This window comes from Poeciliopsis prolifica, unplaced genomic scaffold (assembly GCF_027474105.1).
Source record: "Poeciliopsis prolifica strain line A6 unplaced genomic scaffold, Auburn_PproV2 SCAFFOLD035, whole genome shotgun sequence".
Taxonomy (NCBI): Eukaryota; Metazoa; Chordata; class Actinopteri; order Cyprinodontiformes; family Poeciliidae; genus Poeciliopsis; species Poeciliopsis prolifica.
Window position 1 is genome coordinate 815,627 of NW_026562410.1, and position 22,951 is coordinate 838,577.

Genomic DNA, 22,951 nt, shown 5'->3' on the forward strand with positions numbered 1-22,951 from the left:
TCATCATGTTTTCCTGTTGCTTTTGGCTGTAGTTTCACTCAGCACACAGTCTAATTTTTTGTTTCCTTTCCTCAGGGTTCTGATTGGATCGCCGCATTCAGGCCAGCCTGCTAAAAGGACGGGAGACGTTTACAAATGTCCTGTTGGACGGGGGGACAATACCTGCATCAAACTGGAGCTGCCAAGTAAGAATAACATATTTTTGCATTTAGGTTATTAATACAATATAAAGGTACATAAAGCCATGAGCGGTACGAGGGGCCAACAGGTGCTGGTGCCCCTGTGGAACTTGTTCTGGCCTCTGATAGCCGGTATCATCAGTATCATCACTGAAGAGATGATACTAAATTAATTCATTTTATAGTTTTTAAAGGTAAAGTGTTAGAACTGCTAAAGTTTGCCATAATATTTTTTCTTAAATTGAAAGTTTGAATGAGATGCCATTAAGCCAAGTTGTGTTCTGGATTTTGGGGCACAGATCAACAGATCACTTTTCCTTCTCCACCTATTGCTGTGCACTGCTGGTCAGTTGGCTGAAAGAATCTTATACTGACCAATGCCCATAGGCTGTATGTTCAGAATGGCTATGCTAAATGGTAAGTGTTCTGTACTTGTATAGCACTTTATCTAGTCCAAAACGCTGTGAGCTACATTGACCGCACAGCTGCCCAGGGCAGACTGACTGAAGTCATTCATTTTATGCCACCAATTTTTAACGTGAATTGTCCAGCCTAAGCACATAAAAATGACGGAGATGATTATAGTAGAGTTCAGAGTATCACATGAATTGTTGTAAACTTGGCTACTATTTCATACTATCTTAATATGTCTTTAAACTCTCCTCAGTACTATAACATAGTAGTTTGTAAGTGAGAGGGTGTAAGAGTGTAATTATTGTCAGGAATAATAAATGAAAAAGTTACAGTTCTTGAATTGCATTTGAACCCATTGTATCAGGTCTACATTGTGAGTCACATGATAACCACAGATCATGCTGCCTTATAAAAGGTTTTGGTTTGATTTAATAAAGATGTTTGTTTCTACCTCTAGGCTAAGCATTTTTAAAGACAATAAAAATCAGTTAGTTGTTAAAACAAATCTCTGTTGTACAGAAACTTCCGTGGAGCTGAAAACGACTTGAGTGAACCAAATTACATCTAGATTAAAAGATAAAGGAAACAACTCAAATTCTTAGCTAGAATGAGCTTTGGGGCTTTTTCCTGTTTCTGGTCTTTATCCCTTGTTCATCAAATAACATCCACTCCTTCCTTCTCTGAAATTGTTTATACCAATCTATTACAAAAGACTGGTAAGTAAAGGGAATGTTTGTATGCTCATTAACTTTTATTAATCTTTTAGTATGCGATACCTTAAAATATCCTGCTTAGAGTAACTGCTAATCTGATTGGGTTTTGACTGGAGGACGTTGCTACATGTGAACAGGAAGACGGACGATAAACAAGGTTGTGATGTTTCATCCTTCCAAGTTATCATAATTGTGCAGATAAGTGAGGCTTATCTGCTCCATAGCACGTAACAAAGCCTTTGCAAGTTGTCCATCTTTGTGTGGACATCGGTAGAGAGAGGGCGAGGAACCGGTCACTAAAGTGGCTGAGATCAGTGACTCAGACATGCTTATTGATTAAAAACTCAATCAATCATTCGGAATTGAATTAGCTTTGCACTTTCAGGCAGACTAATCAGAAACAAACTTGGATTTTTTTTCCTCCTTATTTTCCTATTATAAGCTGAACTTTCTTTGAAAGTAATCATGACACATCGACCACAACTTGGATCTCTGCTGATATTTCTTCATCATGCCCGTTCCATCACCATGAGCTGTCAATCAGTCAGTCTGTCGCTCTGGGCGTTTTTACGAATGACACACAGCAGTCCCACTTTGCCAGCTCTGTCTCCACATTGGGTTTAGAGTTTTCCCAGCACAGACGATAAAGCCCAAACCATAATGAGTGAGGTTAAATGGTGCGGTTGATGTGTTGTAATCTTGAACCACCCTTCCATCCAAACACTGAAATTGGAAAGTGGTTTTGCCACGATCATTACGCGTGATGAAATGTTGCCAAAAAGTCACCCGACACCCATGTTTTTAGACTTGATTATGGTATGTTTAAATAGGTGATTTATGGTGTGTATATAGGATATAATAGAATAATTATGTAGGTTATTTGTGCAAACCTGCATAGATAACTAGTCAAAACATTATTAATGCCTTATCACAAGTTCTGTTTATGACACATTCTTTCTCTATCCCACTTATAATTGGGGACATACAAAAAAGCAGGGAAATTTTGTATACTTCTCAGAATTATTGGCATGTTCTAAAATATTATATTTATTATGAAGTATACTAAAGTTTGTTTCCTAAATCAAAATGTGTAAAAGAAACAAACAAACAAAAAAACTCATCTCTACTGCTACAGGCATTTTTAGAGGGAACATTTTCTGAAGCACAAACTGAGCTCAGCATATTATTTAAGATGATTAAAGGTTTAATCTCTACTGAAGGTTTTCTGCTTGCTTTAAAGTTCACTGAAGGGGTTCTTGCCCCCTGGACATGATGTTACCAACAGCAGAAAACCACTTCAGCTGAACACACAGAGGTGGTACATGTAGTCTGGATCTTAATGTGTCACATCCTCACGCATTTCTACACCCACATTTCCATAACCCATCCCCCAGCTTGGATGATGGGAAAATTCATCATCATTTCATTCATTTTACTTGGTATCAAATAAAATCATCTGTACATCAGTATATCTGTTGATCACTTATTGTGTGTCCAACTACATGTCTTAATTTATCACTGTTTGTATCAAAGTCACATATGGTTGTATTAGTATATTCTACATCGGAGAGAATATTTCACAGCCTGTTGAAGACCGATTTGTTGTCTTTTTCTGATTTTTATCAGACTGACGGCACAGCATCCATCTTCCTCTGCTCTCCTTCCTGTTGCATGTGAACATATGATGAGCCACAGGATGTGAATCAGTGTCGTTAATCATCGAAGATAATTAGAAATATAGGAACAGACAAAACAGATTTCTCATCCTTTTGTTTACCTTATTGTCCAATCCAAAATATTCTCCGTGTAATTTACTTTTGCTCTTTGGAATAAACTGAAGGATATTAAAGAAAGGCGGGATGCATATTTCTTCTCATGAAAATCCCCTCCTGGGTCGCATCATTCAGAGTAAGATGGCACGTAAATGTGTTTGTGAGAGTATGTGAATCTCTCTGCAGAGGAAAGAAATCAGATCCAGATCATTCCCAAGTCAAGGAATTAGTTGCTAATTTTAGCCACATGTTATGATTGCTTAATGACTCAATCCCCAGAACCTGTCCTTCTTACATCATCATCTGTTTTAACAGCAATAAGCTACACGTAGAGGCAAAGAGCTAACATAAACAGTGTTTAAGCATATACGTCGGTGACTATTATGTCTGCTGAACAGACAGAAGCTTGTCGTCTTCCTGTGGGAAAATCCAGGAGAGGAATTTGTTCAGCTGTTCGTTTTCTGTGCTGTGTTCTGTTTGTCTCGTTGTGTTTATTCAGTCAGCTTTTTTTTTTCTTCCTTTTTTGCTCTTTTTCAGAAAACACAACTGTTCCCAACTTGCATGAAGTAAAGGAAAACATGACCATGGGAACCACCCTGGTGACCAATCCCACTGGAGGATTTATGGTAAGCAGGAAGTGTACATCTTCCACACAAACGACTAAAATAATTTTATTTCCTCCTATGAACTGTATAAGTTAGCCCTTGAACGGCACAGTTTGCTCTATATTCCTCATGGAGACGCACTGCCCTGGGAATGCGATGTGAAACTGTAAACCGACTGTACAGATGAAGAAATATTGGAATGTGTTGTGTAAAAGTGGAAAGCACTTTATTTCAGCTCGTGATGAGATTGACATGGCATGAAAACCTCAAGCGTGTAGATGGGTATTTACATTATGCATAATTTGCATTGGGCTTATTTTAATAAAATGAAGTGAAAAAAATGTGTTTCTTTTGAAGTAAACAGGATTAGATTTCAGGGGCAGAATGAAGGTTTATAAGACATTGTAAATGTCAGTCTTACTATATTTGAAGTGTTTGTTAAATATTTTGTAATTGGACAGAAATTAGAAGTGTTTTTTACACTGATGAATTCAGCAGCGAGAGATGAACTATGAGGACTTTCCAGCAGCTTTGGTGGTATTGAAGTATGAAAGGTCCCAGTCAGAAGAAATGATTTACTTTTTCTTGAGTTAAAAAAACAAACATTTTTCTGTTCTTATGAAGTATTTATAGGCTTTCGGCAGTCATTAAGCTGAACTTCAGAAGTTCACAGAACAGTGAAACAATTGTAGATCTCTTGTTCAATTCAAATATTGAATATCCCACGGGGATCAAGGACATTTTGGAATAGTTATCAGAATTAGACAACTGTAAAATGATCATTAATTATATTTCAAACATTTTTTGTTCTTTTAGACCCCTGCATCTTCACTTGCTCGCTCTCTGATCCTCGTTTGTGTGTGTGTGTTGTTGTTGTTGAGAATTTTCCTGCACTTCAACACGGCCTCTGTTTAGTCCTCCATTTGAGTACTTCTTTCCTCTGGGATCCTTTGGGATCCTTGCTTTTGCTCTCCAGTAGCCCTGAACCTCCTTTCACCCGTGACCTCCGGCTGATGGAAATGATAACCAGTCGCAGCTCTGTGAGATCCTCTCTTTCACTGTCTGAGTTTATTTTTGTGTGTGTGTGACTCTTGTCTCCACAGGCGTGTGGTCCTCAGTATGGCTACATGTGCGGCCAGCAGCAGTACATCTCAGGAGTTTGTGCGAATGTCAGCCCGTCATTCCAGATCCTCAACTCCATAGCTCCCGGAGTGCAAAGTACGCCGCTCGCCTGAGTAACACGCAGCTGCCCTGCGCAGAGCATGATGCGTTATCTGAGCAGGATAAGCGATAAGAAGTATCTACCGATCATAGCGGTACCACCCAAGACCCCGGCGTCAAACTCACCCTCCCTTACCAGGAGAGGAAGATTAGAGCATTCTTCTTTAATGTAAACTTGTCTGCTACCTCGTATTCCTCTCTGACTTGGCCCAGCCCAACACTTCTGCTACATTGTATGCCCAAGTTAGGAGACAGTTTACTGCACCATGTTTCCCTGGAAGGAAACAACCAGGAAAAAAAAAAAAAAAAAGCATAGTGTAAACAGAGTCCAGTCACAGCCTCTATCTGTTTGTCAGATTCTTTCGGGATCATTTTTCTTGCTATTCTTTTACTAGAAACAAATATATGGATGAAACATGGAGTGTTTAGATGAAAGGAATAGGCCCTTTCATTACCGCTCTAGAGCATTTCTATTATTTTCACATGTTGTCCTCTACTTTTGTGATTTCAGTATGATTTATCAAGAACCTTTTAGAGAAAGTTGTGCATATTATTCATGTAACCAGAAAATTTTGAGAACTGCATGATCCGCAAATTCCATGTGCACTCACAGGCCACTTTATTAGGTACAGGTTGTTGGTACTGATTGAACCCTGTTTTGCTCTCATGGTTTATATGCTTTTGTAAAGGTTTTGTTGGCTTTTATTTGAAAGTAGTTAAACAGGAAAGAGGGTTATTAGAGAAGGGGAAGAGTTGCAGCAACTGTCACCAGGCCGGGAATCGAACCTGCGACTACTGCCATGAGGACTGGCACTCCCTCATGGTTTATATTTAATAAGAAGTCACAAAACATTCCTCCGAGGTTTTGTGCGAAGGCCGATAGACTGACATGAACTTATTGATTGTTTAAAAGATATATTTAAAAAGTGGCAACTTATCTTTCTGGAGTCAGCCACTGAAGACTGGTGTCGACCTAAAGTGATGGAGAGTGCTGGATCTAAAGTCACTTTAATCTCTTTTCTTTCTCATTTTGTTGTCTTTAACACATCTGGCTAAGTGAGTCATGTGTGGTGATGAAATGTGATTGGTTGACTATTTGCATTTGCAGTTGTAAAATATAGTGCTCAGTGAGTGTATATAGGAAAATATGGTATCTACTGTATTGACTGCCTCATAAAAATGTTGTGTTTTAGGCAATTCTTCCCCTCTAATAATGACAGCAACCCACATACATATCTGTGTTTCTCATTCCCTCTGTGTCCTTTTCTGATAAGTTGCATGCTATTTTAAAGATCAGACAGGCTTTCCAATTATATAAAAACCACCACCGATTGCCTTTTATATAGGGCAAAATGACTAAATTAAAAACATAATGCCCTTTTACTTTTTTACATTTCAATTTTATTTTTATTTTTTTCAGATTGTTCGAGCAATCTGGACATTGTCTTTGTGCTAGATGGATCAAACAGTATCTACCCATGGGAAAAAATTGTTGACTTTCTTGTCCGTTTCCTGGAAAGAGTCCAGATTGGACCTAAACAGTCTCAGGTCAGTAATTTATCAGTACCAGTTGCTCTGGAAAAAGTCATTGGAATCTTTATTATAACCGTCTTTGCATAAGCCGCAGCAGAGAGTTTTCCACTAAAAGATATTTTCACTTTGCAGCCTTGTATTTGAAAGTCACATTATTCATTGAAGATGAGGTCCTGTGCATACAGGCTGCCTGGGACAAGCAGTCCAGGAAAGGATGGAGAAAGGAAAATGTGGAATAACATTTAATACAGTATTTATATGTTTTCCAGGTGGGCATAGTGTCCTATGGCAAGGATGTGAAACACCATGTCAACCTCAGCCAGTTTAACAACAACGAAGACCTGCTTAAGTTTGTCAGACGCATTCCTCAGCACACCGGGACAAAAACTCACACTTTCTTGGCCATTGACACTGCCAGGTAGTCTGCATCAGCTGCACTTTTCATTTAAACTAATTAAATTAAGTTGGACTTTTCAGATGTTTTCACTGATCGGCATTCCGGCGCCATGTTACATCCATCCCATTTAAATGTCTGTCCCACATGATGATCAGAACTTAACTTCAAATGAAATGTGAATTCTGTGCAGAAATTCAAATGGGCTGAATTTACTTTTACAAATATATATATTTAAGACAACATATTTTTTTAAGATTACATGCCATATGTTTAGTTTCCAGCACAGGTAAGTTTTGAGTTGACAGACTTTGTAGCAATAAGCAGTGAGATGGGAGTTACTTAAGAAATATTGGATAAAGTATTATAAATAAATAAAAGACAAATAAATAAATAAATGACATTTGATTATTGTCAATTGTTTTACACTCACTTGTATTTTATGTGCCATAAATCTATCAGCTTAATAAATACAGTATTAACTTTTCAATTACTTTTTAACAACAAATACCAAAAATGAATAAAAACAAAATAGCATTGCTGTGAATTTTCAACACTTGTTGGCGTGGATATCCACTTTCACCAAAAATGTTCTAATTTTTCAAAAATACTTCTCTTTTGGACTGTTTTTAAAAGGGCTTAATGTTGCCAAAAATGACAAAACTGAAGTATATTTACATCTGTATTATTTACTATCAGTGCTTTGGAGTGTGATTTCAAGGAATTTTCAAACATTTCAAACAGGATTGTCATATATTACCTTGTTTTCTCTTGTAGGAAAAACTAAGCTTTACCAATTTATTGCGGTTCAGTTAATTTGTCCATTTCATTATGCAAATTGCCTGGTAACCTGAAACGCTCAGCTGATGTATAAAAATGAATCATCTAGAATTTCATACCTTACTGTTTTTATATTTAATTGTGTACTTACTTAGGAAGGAGGCCTTCACAAAAGAGAGAGGAGCAAGAACCGATGCAAAAAAAGTCATGGTGATTTTGACTGATGGAGAGTCACATGACTTCCACATGCAAAACAAAGTCATTGATGAGTGTGATAAGGATAACATCGAGAGGTTTGGCATTGCTGTGAGTTCAAAAGTTATATTTGCATTGTCAAACATTTCTGGTCATTTGATGTAATTTAACAAACTATGATTTTAACGTTTACAGGTTTTGGGATACTACAAACGTGAAAATAAAAGTGAAGAAGACGTGCAGAAGTTTATTAACGAGATTAAGTCAATATCCAGTAAACCCATACAAGATCACTTCTTCAACGTGTCTGATGAGCTGTTCTTGGTGAACTTAGCAGACACTCTGGGAAGAAAGATTTTTGCCCTGGAAGGTAAAAACCACAAAGTAATATCTATCAGGTTTCACATGGCACATGCAGATGGTTACATCTACAACCTCCATCCTGTCTGCAATATGACTAGATTTTGCAAATATAACAGGAACACCATGACTGTGTTCATCTGAACAGAAAGTATTTTTATTAAAACCTTATAGAAATTATGCATGATGATTTTCTTTTTGGGTTCAAACACAGGCAAAATTTCAATAGGCAATCCACACAAGTTTTGTTGATGAAGCCGCTGTCCTCTAGATAAGAGATTCAAAACTGACATTTTTTCCAGTTTGACATAAATATTAAATGAAGATATTTTTACGAAGCTGTTACGTAGCCACAAGATGATTTTATTTTGTGCTACTTATCTATGCATCGCTCAAAGCAATACATTCTTCCTCAGCAACATCTGGAAACTTTACCTCTTCCTTCGAGATGGAGATGTCCCAGGCTGGATTTAGTGCCCATGCTTCTAAAGTAAGTCTAATTTGGAATATCAATATCTGAATATAAAAAAAAAAACATGTTTAGAAGTAGGGCTGGACAATAAAACAAGGACAATGTATATTGCAACATGCAATGCACGTCACTCAACGTCAAAATGCGTGACGCTTTGAGCCTCCACAGAGTCATTCAGAGTCTGTGTGGAGGCGCTATTGCATGACACAATTTTAACAGTTTGGAGCATTTTGAGCTGTTCAACACGTCCAACGCTCCACATAGACTTTCAAGGTAAACCACACGCACCTCGAAACACTTTTGGTGTGAACCCACCATAACATGTGCAACAGCGGTTTCATGTTTTGCCACCTAAATGATTCAGCATAAACGATGGCATTCAATGAAAACTGTGAATTAAACAGGGAAGATCATGCCATAACTTGGAATTATTTCATATATTTAAAACAAAAATCTCATTAACAATTATCGACATCGACTGACAGGAAACATTTATATTGTGATAAGTTTTTCAGTCATTTGGCCTATTTAGCCCTGTTAAGTCACATCCTCAACTCAGAGACATTTCCTTTATTTTTATCTGTGATGGATCGTCAGCCCTTCTGTGATTCACCTCAGTCAGTAGATGATTGTAGACATAGTCCTTGTTTTTCCCTTGACCTCATTCTGCCGCAGACTGATGCTGTTTTGTCTGAATGCATTAGAGCATTAGTGAAACCCAAGATATATACAACGTAAGAGACGCTTTGGGAAGCTGAACTAGACGGTTGTTGATTTTTGCCCCCTCACGCACTGCTAAAATTCATCCAATAGGTATTTCCTGCATTGGCTCAGAACAAACAGGATCCTTTCTTACGTGTCCCCTTTCTATTCCGACTCATGCTTATCACCTCCTCTGTCGCCGTGTACAGTGATTGCGCCTGAGGCGACTTTCATCTGTTCACGATCAAACAAAATGAGTCGTGCCACGGAGGACTGAACATGCGACAATACACTTCCACAGTCATAGGGTGACTCAGTATAGAGCTTATTTAAGGCAGTTTATTGTGGCCAATTACCCAAAGAAGGACTTATCTGACCACACCTAATCTGATTAAATTAGAATGGATGAGTTTGTTTTATTTCCAGTTTTATTTCATTTTCTCTCCAGTGAAATACAAAAGTTTTCATAGTCTTTGATGTTTCAACCACAATTTTTTAAAATATATATTTTACTCTACAATCTACAATTTTAAAGATTAAGAAAGAGACAGATATAGTAGTTTGACAAATGTTTGTATATTTAATCAAGTCATTTAGCCCAACATGTTCTTCTGACATTTTCTGTGTTGTTTCCTGCAGGACGGCTTGTTGCTAGGAGCAGTAGGAGCGTATGACTGGAACGGGACGGTGGTCATACAAACTGCTGAATCTACAATTACTCCAGAAAAAAATGAGTTTTACGATCCGAAGGATAGCAAAACCGGAAGAGGACTGGCAGAGTACTTAGGTGAGTCAAAACCTATATGCCACACATGTAGAGATGACGATGATGAATCTAAAAATCAATAAAAGGAAACAAACAGCAGATAACTTTGTCTTTACTTTTAGCTTTGAGACATTTGTACTTTGTGCCTTAGTCCCTTTGTTAATGTGAGACTGAGAATAACTTTAGCTGAGAAAATAAAATAAAAATTCCAATGTATTAAATTAAACACTCCAGCTGCAGAGTCAATTTTGAGTTATTGCCAGATAGTCTGACAGCTGATGCGCCTCTTTTTCCCCTCCCAATAAAATAAAGCATACAGACTCTCCTTTCTGCTTTCTTGCCTTCTATGGCTTTCAAACCAACCACAGCCTCTTAATATGAAATTATTTAATCAACATGTCATTAGATGGAGCACTGCTTGGTCGGTCTGTAAACCCAAGCGATGGCACATGCTTTCTCCCGAAGGCCAGGCTGCAGCTTGCAGAGATGCTATGTTCCATTCTGAGGAGGTGCCTGCGCTTGCCAGTTTCCACTGGTGTTTTATGGTTTCCTCTACACAAGCCGACATAAACAGTGGCTCGTAGAGGCGTTTATTAATATCACAAAAGCCTCCCTGGCTTTTTGTGACATTGTAATTTTTTTGCGACTGAACATTGTTTCTTGCAGGGTATGACGTCCAGTCTGCGTCCACCCTTAAAGGTGTGCTATACATCACTGGGGCACCAAGATACAACCACACGGGTCGTGTAGTTATCTACCAGCTGACTAAGGAAAACAGGGTTGAAACCGTGCAGATACTGCGTGGTGAGCAGGTCAGTATGTATCAGTTCATCTCTGCAAATGCAGTAGGGATGAGGAAACATCCACATAATGATGTTTACTCATGGTATTCTTTTCATTTCTAGTTTTTGCTGTTTGTGTGTTAAAACAATTTAACGTTGAATTCTATTAAACCTAACAGGTCAAAAATAGAACAGGTTTTTGGTGTAATCAAACAAATCCTGATGAGCGAATGGTTTCCTGCATCTTTCTGCAGATTGGCTCCTACTTCGGTAGCGTCCTGCAGACTATTGACGTCAACAATGATTCCTACACAGACCTCCTTTTAGTTGGAGCTCCGATGTACATGGGTCCAGAAAGAGACGAGCAGGGTAAAGTCTACGTCTACAAACTCAATGAGGTACATGACACAGAAAATATTGCTACTCGTTGGACATTTTGCTGCTGAAAAATGGAGTCATGAGAGAATCATCCGACGTTCTTTATTCCCAGAGGGGCAAGTTTGTGCACAAGTTTAATTTGAAGCCGGTGAACCAGACCTGTTGTCCGGTTAACTCGGAAGGCTGCGTCATGAAAAACGAGCCATGTGGGGCTCGGTTTGGTACAGCCATAGCCGCCGTGTCGGATCTCAACCTTGACGGGTTGAACGACGTGGTGATCGGTGCACCTTTTGAGAATGACCACAGAGGAGCCGTCTACATTTACCATGGACACAAAAGCAACCCTTACCTGAACCTTGTTCAGGTGAGAATAACGAAGGCCAAATGCAGCAGTATATTCAACAATAAAAACAACTGCAGCATGTTTTTGTTTACTTAAATTAAGATGGGAAAAAACTTGAGTTTGTCAAAGATGTCTTGAGATAAGTGAAAGCTTTTCTCATTTATCTTTGACAAAAAAAGGCCACCCTGAACGATCACGTTTGTGAGCTTTGCTTTTTTTGTCTCGACCTTCTCCGCAGCACATCCCAGCAGGTGGGGATGGAAAAAAGGTGAAGTTCTTTGGGCAATCCATACACGGAATCATGGACCTAAATGGAGACGGCATCGTTGATGTCACCATAGGCGGAATGGGAGGAGCTTCCCTGTTCTGGTGAGAGGACTCATCCTCACAAATTAGTTGTCAGCCTTTTTTCGACACATTCCACTTCAGTCGTAACCAGCAACAGCCCTTGCTTCCCAAAGGCATCATTTTAGAAGTCCACTTTGCATCGTCTTATTCTGGGTTTTTACAGCTGCGTTTGTCCCATTGGACTTGCAAGCTGAAGACAAACTGCTTCCTTAATGATCTCTGTGTTAAAACCCCCTCCCACATACAGTATTTCACTGCTCGACACCAGTATGTTGAACCCGCCCACATTACGATCTAGCTTCCCATGCAGATCTTCTCCCACAGCGTGTCCTGGTAAGAGGTCAACCAAGCTGTGTGAGAACTACATTTCCCATGTGGCTTAGAGCCTAAATGGGATTTGTCAACATGGAGCCGCTTTCCCTAAACTCAGGATCATGTTTCAGCTGAATGCAACTAACATTCAACAGAATTTAAATAATTTCTGAAGCAGAACGATTCCATTTAAATTGTATCTCTGTGTGCTTTTTACATCTCTTTATGTTCCTCAGTGTTTGCTGGTAGAAATGCAAAATCCCAATGTTTTTTATTGGAATTTTTTTAAATGTTTTAATAGAGATATATATCGAGTTCAGCAAAACACTGTGCTTTTTTGGTAGTTCTAACGTGAATGAAGACATTAAAATAGTGCATAATAGGAATGAGAAAATATATATGTAAATTTTAAATAAAAATCTAACAAAATTTGCAGCACGTTTTCATTCACCTGCAAATCTGCTAAGGAATGCCTCTGCTGCCTTTGCAAGACTGATTTATGTTGCCAATTGTTCTTAGAACAATAGTTCTCCATCAGATTTGCTAGCGTGTTTATAAAAATAAATCTCAGATATCTTTACGCTGCACAAGTGCCAAGCAGTTGCACTGCATTTTCATATGGAGGTATCAGACTGAACTCTTTGGATTTTTATTGGTAAACATTTATGAAAAGCATAGAAAATGTTCCCTCCACTTCTCAAGTATTCATAACTTTGTGTTGGTTTGTCACAGGGAAGTCTTTGAACTGCATCTCTTTTCATTTCAAAAGGTCAAGAGATGTTGCCCAGGTGACTCCCACCATGACGTTCGAACCCAATAAAATCAACCTGCAGCACTCTCAGTACCAGTGTGAACACAGGGGGCATACATCTGTTTGTGTAGAGACCACGGTGTGTTTTCAATATCAAGTTAAGTCTGAGAAGAGAGATGTAAGCTCCACAGGTGAGCTGTTGAGCACTTTGTGCTTCCCTTGCTTCACAGTGCATACGTTGTTGCTTCTGCCACTCGCTGAACTCTTTTCTCTCTGCTGTTGTTGTGTTCCTCAGAAATTCGCTATAACGTAACTCTGGATGTTCTGCGTAGCAAAGCCAGAGCTTCATTTATTGACCAGGACTTGGACAAAAGTGATCGTAGGGTGTCAAAGACATTCTCCATCATCAACGGACAAAAAATATGCAAGACGGAAAGATTCATCATGTCGGCAAGTACTCTGACTTTTACAATATGCAGTTGTTGATTACTAAGCAACAGCAGCCATCAGACTTTTATCTCTAATCCAGTATTCTCTGGATTTACCTACAGTCCATTTTGCAGCTTTAATTTTAGGTTTTTGCTATGTTTAAGTGATGAGGAAGGCTGTTAGTTGTGGAGAGGTCAAAATGAACCGATGAGGGGTACCTTGGTGAATAAGAGGAACATGACCCAAGCATGGAGCTGATTTCTTCAGAGTGATGCTACAAATAAGTCAAATAAGTGAATACATTTATAAGGAGATGAATTACTGCATGTGTCCGCTGGATATGGCGTTCTAGTTGAAGGTCTTTTTTTGATCTACTATATCACTTGTTTCTTGTTTCTTGCTGCAGCAGATGGTTTTTAATGTTGGCACTTCAGTGTGTACAGGAATTTCCAGTGGCTTTTTTTTTTCTTCTTTTCCTTTCACGCTAGTCCTTCACTGCAACATAAGAAGTCACTGATTAGCTGTCCTTAAGCAACAGAAAGAGGAACTAATCAGTGGAAGCAGCTGCTCCTGCTGTGTGTGTGTGGATGATGAATATCTGCTCTGTTCCTACTGTGCCAGTCTGTGCAGAAATTCACCACATATTCCAGGGCAGAGCTTTGTAAATTTGTCTCGGACATGAACACTGCCTCTGTTCTTCCGTTGGCTATTTTCCTGCAGAATGAAACTGCAGATTTTGACATAGTGGTAGAAAAAAAAATGGTATACTGTCAACCGAAAGGAGTCTATCTCAGGGTAAATTCTTAAAATGAACAGACAATGATCCGTGGGCCAGTTTCTTGAACATCAGCAGCCATGAATAAAATCTCTGCACTGAAAGATTTGCGTCAACAAGATGGTTCACACGTAGAGGTTTTATATTCTCAGATATTGTGAGTATGTTCAGATATTTTTATTGTAGTGTTGTCAGGGTCTTAATATGACAGACCAAAACAATGTCAATTTATTGCCGTTGTAATAAAATAAAAATAATAATATAATAAAAAGAATAATCATTTTCAGACTATCTTAAAAGCGGCATGGAAGAAGATACATCTCAAACAGTGTGATTACAGAAAGGACCATTATTTGCTTCTTTGGGGTGATTCCTCAAAATAAATAAATAAATAAATAAAATAAATAAATAACTAAATACTTAAAACAAAAATACATATACAGATATTTCATTCAAGTACATATAAAGTTTATCTTAGGAATTAGACAAAGCTACCAGCTAATGCTTAGAACGAGTCCTTGTTTGGATTTCTCTGGTGGATAAAAATAATGAATGGTTTCAAATGACTTTATAGATAAAAATATGAAAAACGTGACGCAGATGGGTGCTTAGACCCCATTACTTTTATACCCTTCGAAATCTGATGGGTATGAAAACGTTTACTAGGCTTGAGTCTTAGACCCACATCACCAATTCTATCACAGACAAAATGCAGTATATAAACTCTTGAGTCTGGGTTTTTCTTTTACAAACCGCAAAAGATCACTTTTGATGTGTTTTGTACAAAAAAAAATAAATAAAAGTCAACATTATTTTGTATCTTTTTGCCTAACATCCTCTCACCATGGAAGCCATATCTCCCCCTGTAACTTAACAAGTAACTTAACAAGTAAATACATCATCTCAACATCTGCTGCACGGACTGGTGCATAAATCTGTGCAGACATTCATGGTTCCCTAAGGATGGATTCTGATTGTCGGACCTTTGCTCAGCGATCAGTTTGGTGTTTTTGTTTAGAGTAAAGGACTGGGTGGTTTACCTGTGAAGTTTTCTCTGTACACTAAGTTGAAATGGTGTGCAAACATCGGCCCAGTCCAATGCTTGTTCTCAAAACACTCATAAAGCTTTGTCCCACAGATCACGCAAGTTGTTGGAAGGTTTCTTGAGAGATTTGTGTCCACAGTGACATGGCAGTGTCGGTTCTGAACTCCTTTGCATTCGTACAATCAGTACACAGCTCTAGGTGTGACATTGAATTAAAAGTGCTAAGGGGCTGAAAGGTTGTGAGTTGTAGATGAAACATTCTCATTAGTGTCACCCCATCGCCACAAGAATCAAGTTGTGGTGAATCAACTACCCATGTCAGATTTGGTAAAGATTCTGCAGCTTTGAAGTGAATTCATTAATCAATCAGTCGCTGATAGACTGTAGATTATATGAGGGAAGTTAGCTCAGTGTTTTTTGTTTTTTTTTCTTTTCTTTTTGCTTACATTCTCAATCCTTTTTTCCTCCATGTATCCTCTCTGCCTCAGGCCCATCTGGACTTCAAAGACCCGTTCAACGTTACATTAGAATTTGGACTTACTAATGAGGACCAAGGCCCTGTCCTGGACACAAACCTACCCAGATCTATCACTAAGACAGTAAGAACACTGTATCTCTCAGCTGTCTATTTCACTAATTCAGATACCAAATACCATGAAGCAGAACATTTCAAACAGCCTTACAATGCATTTTAGTTTGCATATTAGACTTTAAATACCTTCATGTTAGCAATTTTGTTCAAACAAGACATAAATGCACAACACAGCACATTTTCTTTTTTTTTCGTTATTCGGTGCTATGAAAAGTATTTGGGATCCTACAGATTTTTTCTGTTCTGTTTTTGCTTTTTTTTGTTACACAAATCTGTCAAGGATGTAAAAAGAAAATCAATGCAAAATGTAGTTTTCAAATTAATGATAATTTCTTTTTTTTTTCCTTGATCACATAAAATATAAAACATAATAGCTCACTGTTTAGTGTACAATTGCTTAAATGCAGCCACATCCTTACTACAGCATGATTTATTGGTTAAGTCCAGACTTTGACTATGCCACTCTACAACCCTAATTTATGATGGGCTCTGTTGGCCCCCCAAAAAATTCAGAAGAAGTCATTTCAAATCACAAAGCTTAATTATTCACTCAGAATATTCATCAGGCATATTAAGATAAATATTTTACCTCGGTGTAAAGAAATGGTTTTCCTTAAAGATGTTAGAATCAATAAAATTTACAATAAACTTCATAGATTCTGTTTGGTAAGAATCTAGTAGAGTGAAAATAGTCAGAAAATGAAAATATTATCAGAAATATTTTAAGATAATAATTAAATTGTGACTAAATCTAAATTACATTTTATTCAAAACTCTTAACATTAATTTAAAATATGCTGTCAAAATTACCTGTGAATGTTAACAATAAGACTGTTACAAGACTGTTTATTTACCAAAACACAATTACATAAGATAACATTCTAATCTTGTGTGAAGGCATGCGGAAATAATATAAGAGGGAAATGAAACATCAACATATCATAATTTGAATATGCACCAATAAGCCGATATAACATGGTACAGACGGCTGCTCTACATTCAGACAAAAATAAATAATGTTTGTTTTTTTTCTCTCCTGTAAGAGTCACAGACAGAATGATGTAAGCCTTATCTAAATTAAACATTGTCTGTCTGTCGGCATAAATAAACCATGAGTAAAACGCCTTTTGTGGATCCGAATATGCTGCAGGAGATTCATATCTGCAACAGCTGACTGCCGTCCTTCAGTGTTTCCCACAAGGCTGCCTCTGTTGGTTTTAATGGCCAGGGAAATCTTCCCACACTCCCACATGCATGTTTGTCCTAACAAGAAGGTTTGCAGATTATCAGTTACAATGAGCAATGTTTCCCAACAAAGGCGAGAAGTATCACAGAAGATGACCACTTTATTATTAGTCTGTTTTTGTGACAAATAATGCGTCAGTGCCGAATCTCCTGTCTGTGAGTTAAAGGCCTGACCTCCATCTGAATGCAGCAATGCACAGTGTTACTGTAACTCAAGGAAAGGGGGACACGTTTCAGGCTTTGCCTGTTGCTATTGAAAAGAAGACACAGAAAGGTCACAGAAAGAAAAAAAAAACAGTTAAAAGATGCATCTTTGCTTATTATTGTGTTGGGTCGATGTTCGCAGCAAAAACTAAAACAGCCTTTGCGAAAGGGAAGCAGAGAAAATCTGCTCTGAATCCAACTTGTTTCTCAGGTCGCAAATGTTTTATCCTAAGCACTGTTTACTTAAAATCTGTGCTTTCAGTATGGTTTTGGAGTCCAGTTTTATTCTGTACTATGGATCTAGCCTTGTACTTTGACTAGACCATTCTGACAAATGAATGTCTCTGAATTATTTCTATCTTTTAGATTCCCTTGGTCGACTGCGGAGATCAATTAAAGTGCATCACTGACCTCTCCCTCACGGCAGTGCCGAGTGAGAAAAGGTATTGATTGCTCTTTAGGATTAAAATAAAAACGTTTCCTACCAACCTTGCACATTGTCAGGAGGGAACATGAAGACAAATTGTCATTTTTTTAATGTAAAAAATAAACATTTCAAGCGATTGCTAGGTAAAAGTTGTAAGAGACATCAACAGCTGCCTTCTGATATTTGGAGTCATGTAGTTTTATTCAGAAGTGAACCGGAGTGTGACTGCCCCCCTGTGGGAAGACAAGAACATGACACTCAGTCGTGTTGACACTCTTTTTGTGTGTGCGTGTGCGTGTGCGTGTGTGTGTGTGTGTGTGTGTGTGTGTGTGTGTGTGTGTGTGTGTGTGTGTGTGTGTGTGTGTGCGTGTGTGTTTCTCCAGCATGCTGATCAAAGTCAACTCAAAAGACAAGCTTGACGTGAAAATTGACATCAGCAACAAAAAAGACAATGCCTACAACACCAAAGTCATTCTCAACTTCACACCAAACATTAACTATGTTAAAGTCGAGGTAAGATTTCTGCTTTCTTTATTTTATTTTTTTAATGGGAGAATGTTGAAAGAAAGACTGTTTAATTGCATTTTCAGCCAGAGAAAGAGTGCACTCCGGATAACACGAAGGTGGAGTGCGCTGTTGGATATCCCTTCCTGGGAAGTAATGCTAAGGTAAGATTAAGGTTTGGTTTAAGACGCTACACTCGCTTTACATTTCACTTTATTTTTATGTTATTAAATTTCAATGTGTGACTTCTCATCAACAGGAAAGTTTTAAAGTGAGATTTGAGACAGACTCATCTCACATACATGAGAACATTCACATCAATGTGACAACTATAAGGTGAGCCTGTCATTTATTTATTTATTGCTGCACATTATTGATTGGAATATGGATTGTAGAAGTGACTATTTGTGTGAAAATATTGACAAAAAAATGATTCTTACAGTGACAGTGAAGAGAATCCGAATACCCTGCATGACAACAGTGTGGAAATCTCCATCCCAGTGAAATATGAACCAGGAGTCATATTCAGTGTGTAAGTATCTGTGGAAATCTGTGCAGATGAATTAATATAATCATGAAGTTTAACAGGGAATCCAATAAAGCAAAGATATTTGCTTAGTTTTTGGACATGTTTTGGTAGTGTGATAATTTGTTAAATATTGTCACACAGGCGACATATGTAAAATATCAGAAACTAATGTGTATCCTGTCCGGAAATACATTCATTGTTACCTGTGAACGCAGATTCACAGGTAACAATGACTTTGATGCTCAGATTGAAGCTCTGACCTTGTTCAGGTCAATGTTGTTTGCTGCCCCCAAGTGGCCAAACTGTGGTTTAGCAAGTTTAATATCTTGTTGCATATCGTATTCATTTTTAAATATGCAACCCTTTAGGAGTCATGAAGAAAAGCACATAATACTTAAAGATGGTGAACAGTATTCCTTGAAAGACAGTGACTTTGGGAGGATGACAGAGCAGGTCAACATCAGCTACACGGTAACAAAAATAAGATATGACTTTTTCCTGTATATGTTTTAGTTGAAATATGTTGTCGACTTATCCACCTTTTTATCTTTCAGGTGGAGAAGGCAGGTAATACCCTCACTCCACCTCTTGACCTTAAAGTTACGTACCCTTATCGGTCTCCTCTGGACAACGTATTACTGTTCCCAACAAGAGTCGTCTCCAGCACTGGGGTATATATTCACACACAGAGACAATATATCTAAAGTGCGAAAAATGATTCTCACATCTGTTTCTCACTGCTCTGCAGGTAAAATGTAAAGAACCGCCGGCCACTGAACACAAAAAACCAAAAAAGGAAACTCTCACTCGCTTCCTACTGGTTAGTGGTCAGATGTTAGCTGCAGTGACTGCTGAGACGCTGCTGTTCTTTTCTGACCGGTGGATGTGATGTTCTTTGCAGGAATGTGGACAAACACAATGTGACTCATTCAGCTGCTCCATCCCTGAGACCAGTAAGAGTCAGGTCAACGTTACCTTCAAAGTGTGGAAACCGACGTTCATTGAGGTCAGATCAGATGTTGCTACTTTTTCTGACCTACAGTGTGTTAGTTTTTCTTGGTGAGATTAAGTGGTACAATGTCAGTGATGGCAACATGAAAAGGTGCTTTTTCTTTCAGGGTGAGTTCTCTAGTCTAAAGATGATGGTGAACGCCACGTTGACGTTCAAACAGAGTCATCTGTTTGAACTGGGCAGCAATGCAAAAAATAGAAATGTAAGTTGTGTTTGGGATTATATTCTTGAAATTGTCACGTCAGTTACTTGATGCACCTGTCGGAAAGGATTATGCAAGTGTTAAGTTCATGTTTGTGTAGCGATGTGATGTTGTTACACTAGATTGTTTCTTTATAAAATTTTAAATTTTTTTAAAATTTTAAAAAAATTTTAAAATTATAAAACAAATAAAATTTGCTTGTGCTTGCCAGGTGACAATCCCGATTTCAAAGGAAACGGTTGGAGGAATCCCTATTTGGATCATCATCATCAGTATCTTGATAGGATTGTTGATCTTGGCGCTTATTATTTTCATTTTCTGGAAGGTAATATTTCATGCCTCATGTTATGTTAATTATCTAATCTCCTAAACAGTTTGTTACACATTTTCAGTTAAGAAAAAAGAAAGTCTTGGCCTCTAAACAAATTGGTTAGGCATAGATAATTAAAACATGGAAAAATTAAAGCATGCGTGTTTCAGTTCTGCTCACAAAACGAGTTTCTCTGCTTAGCTGCATCTTCTGGCCGCAAACAAACTAAAAACAATTGGAGTGCCCAAAAAAAAAAAAAAAAAAAGTCAAGGCGTGCTCAAAGATTTTTTAATTCAAAATTCTCAAAACTATAAGCTCTTCTGTGGGTAATAATGTTCTCCTTTGTATCAATAGACACTATCTGCGCAAGATCTGGGATTCATATGCACATTTTGCACCAAAATCCAACCAAATGAAAATGGCTAGACATTTCTATGGACTTCCACTCATACATAGATTTTTGGATAAATTTCTCTTCTTGATATCTTGATTTTCTCTGCATGTCACATAAGGAGGCAGTGTGTTTGAGGTGTACCTTAAAATAAATTGGAGTTCACCTCCATTTATACAAACCATGACATCATCATCTTCTTGGTTCTCGAAATTGCTTACCGAAAATGCGTAGTAATCATAGTGTATGTAAATTTCTGAATTTAAAGAAGATAATCAACTATAACAACTGTCATTTTTGTGGCAGTTAGATTTAGCATTTTTTTGTCATTCTAACTAACCTGAAACAGGAGAAGTTTCAAGAATTAAATGTCAGACAGAACAAAATGGGTATGTCTCAGTTTTCAAAGGACATGTGAATATTTATTCTCAACTCTGTTGATATTTTGGTCTGTAAATCAGTCCTCGTGTAACTAAATCCTCTGTTTCTGCAGCTTGGCTTCTTTAAGAGAAAAACCAGGGACTATTCAAAGGAAGAGATGTCTGATTGAGGTATTCGGACCACTGAATTGCAAGCTGCGCTTTAAGAGAATCCAAAAACACCTCAGAGCTGTGGCATAAGGACTATCAGGACAAAAAGGAGTCATCATCACTATTTTCTACTTTGTCATGTGTCACACAGCGACGGAAAAATCTCTCAAGTGCTTCTCAGTGCTGCTCGAAGCAGCTGGTTGTAATATTTGAGCTTCTTTGGTGTGGACCACAGAAGAGCCAAAGACACTGACTGTAAATCACTGTAAATGTGACGTATTTGCTTTCTGACTTCACTTATGTTGTTGTTGGGTTTTTTTTTTTACCAGCCTGTTGATAAAGTAACATCATTTTATTTGTTTTTTTTGTTGTTGTTGTTGCTATAGGTTCATTCTAATCTATGATGGCTCACTAAAGCTTTAGTGAAAAAAGTACTCAGGTTTTTAACCATAAAAATCCAAAGTTATCTAATTCACCAAAACAAAAAACAAAAAAACTTTGTATTACAGTGAAAACACCAAAGGATGAAAAAGAAAAAAATAAGTCTATATTAACTTTATTTTTACATGAGTTCTGAGTCGCATTTTCAAACATGTTTGCTTGAGGAATTTTAGGAGACACTGTATTTTTAAGCATTCCTACAGCATTTTGTTGTTACGTCAATGTAGCTAAATACCGTGGCACATCTTTTATTTTTCAGTTAGCTCCAGTAATTAAGTGTAATTATCACCAGGAGAGTCTTGTCTGAGTGTACTGTAAATAGAAGAAGTAATGGATGTAAAGCTGTAAAATGTACAGAATTATTTTGCATTTTATTTAATGTTTTGTGTGACAGGTGATTTTGCTCAGGTGCTAAAAGAATGATAAAAGGTGACCTTTGCTTCGGACACATAAAAATAAGGCTATCTGGCTTTAGACTTTATGCACATATGTAAATAAGGTTATATTTTGATAGAAAAAAAATACATTTGATACTATCATCTGCTTAAACATAGATGGAGGTTAATGTTTTTTATCAAGCAGTTTGGCTTACTTGATGGAAAATTGTATTTCAAACTTATTTCTTTGTCGTTTTTATTGCAAAATAGATTATATTTTCTAAATTTTGAAGAAATGTTTGCCTATGAACCATGTTTTTTTTTTGTTTTGTTTTCAAAGCTCCTTCTCACCTGCATGTATGGGCACGCTGTGGTTCAGTCACTCCACAGTGAGGTACATAATGCTTTTTCAGTCAGGTTGTTCACCTTTATTCTACTTATCCCCCCTTAACTGTAAAGAATAATGTTAAGGGCAAGAAAAGATAGCTTTTGGATATTTTTATACTCAGCGGCTCTCACCCTCCACAATAGACACATGAAGCACAGGTATTAAATTGTATGATGCGTAGAATGTATGGCCACGTCTGGTTTATGCAAGAGGGTGGAGCGAAAGGCACAAAGTGAAAGTTGTGAGCTCATGGCCAGCTTTCTGTACTGCTGTGAAGTCTTCATCGTAATGCACTGGTTTGTCAGAGGTTATGTACGTCGTCATTAGCACAAAAATCGTCTGAAAAATATCTACTAAATAAAGAATTTTTTTATTCAACATATTTTGAACAGTGGTCCTTAATTCTCAAAGTTTGATTGTGATGATAATCTTTTAAAAGAAAATAATAATTAGTTTGTTAGAGAACAACATAAGTTATTAAATGCAAATAATCAATGCAATCCTGAGCACTAAATTGTATTACTGATGTT

General features: G+C 37.6%; 1 protein-coding gene across 1 annotated transcript in view; it reads left to right on the forward strand.

Annotated features, from left to right (window-relative positions):
- The window catches only part of itga1 (integrin, alpha 1), a 44,271-nt gene extending 21,472 nt beyond the window's left edge, over positions 1-22,799 (forward strand). Inside the window, exons 3-30 of the mRNA XM_055052632.1 lie at positions 76-185; positions 3,616-3,704; positions 4,787-4,901; positions 6,325-6,452; positions 6,707-6,855; positions 7,767-7,917; positions 8,002-8,176; positions 8,583-8,656; positions 9,980-10,127; positions 10,773-10,918; positions 11,143-11,286; positions 11,379-11,630; positions 11,848-11,978; positions 13,039-13,211; positions 13,316-13,470; positions 15,758-15,868; positions 17,677-17,753; positions 18,121-18,250; positions 18,328-18,405; positions 18,501-18,577; positions 18,684-18,773; positions 19,139-19,241; positions 19,325-19,441; positions 19,519-19,590; positions 19,672-19,776; positions 19,889-19,984; positions 20,196-20,309; positions 21,179-22,799. Of these exons, the coding sequence (XP_054908607.1) occupies positions 76-185; positions 3,616-3,704; positions 4,787-4,901; positions 6,325-6,452; positions 6,707-6,855; positions 7,767-7,917; positions 8,002-8,176; positions 8,583-8,656; positions 9,980-10,127; positions 10,773-10,918; positions 11,143-11,286; positions 11,379-11,630; positions 11,848-11,978; positions 13,039-13,211; positions 13,316-13,470; positions 15,758-15,868; positions 17,677-17,753; positions 18,121-18,250; positions 18,328-18,405; positions 18,501-18,577; positions 18,684-18,773; positions 19,139-19,241; positions 19,325-19,441; positions 19,519-19,590; positions 19,672-19,776; positions 19,889-19,984; positions 20,196-20,309; positions 21,179-21,235 (3,367 nt within the window). The 3' untranslated portion in view covers positions 21,236-22,799. The remainder of the gene's footprint in view (positions 1-75; positions 186-3,615; positions 3,705-4,786; positions 4,902-6,324; positions 6,453-6,706; positions 6,856-7,766; positions 7,918-8,001; positions 8,177-8,582; positions 8,657-9,979; positions 10,128-10,772; positions 10,919-11,142; positions 11,287-11,378; positions 11,631-11,847; positions 11,979-13,038; positions 13,212-13,315; positions 13,471-15,757; positions 15,869-17,676; positions 17,754-18,120; positions 18,251-18,327; positions 18,406-18,500; positions 18,578-18,683; positions 18,774-19,138; positions 19,242-19,324; positions 19,442-19,518; positions 19,591-19,671; positions 19,777-19,888; positions 19,985-20,195; positions 20,310-21,178) is intronic.
- The last annotated feature ends 152 nt before the right edge of the window (positions 22,800-22,951 follow it).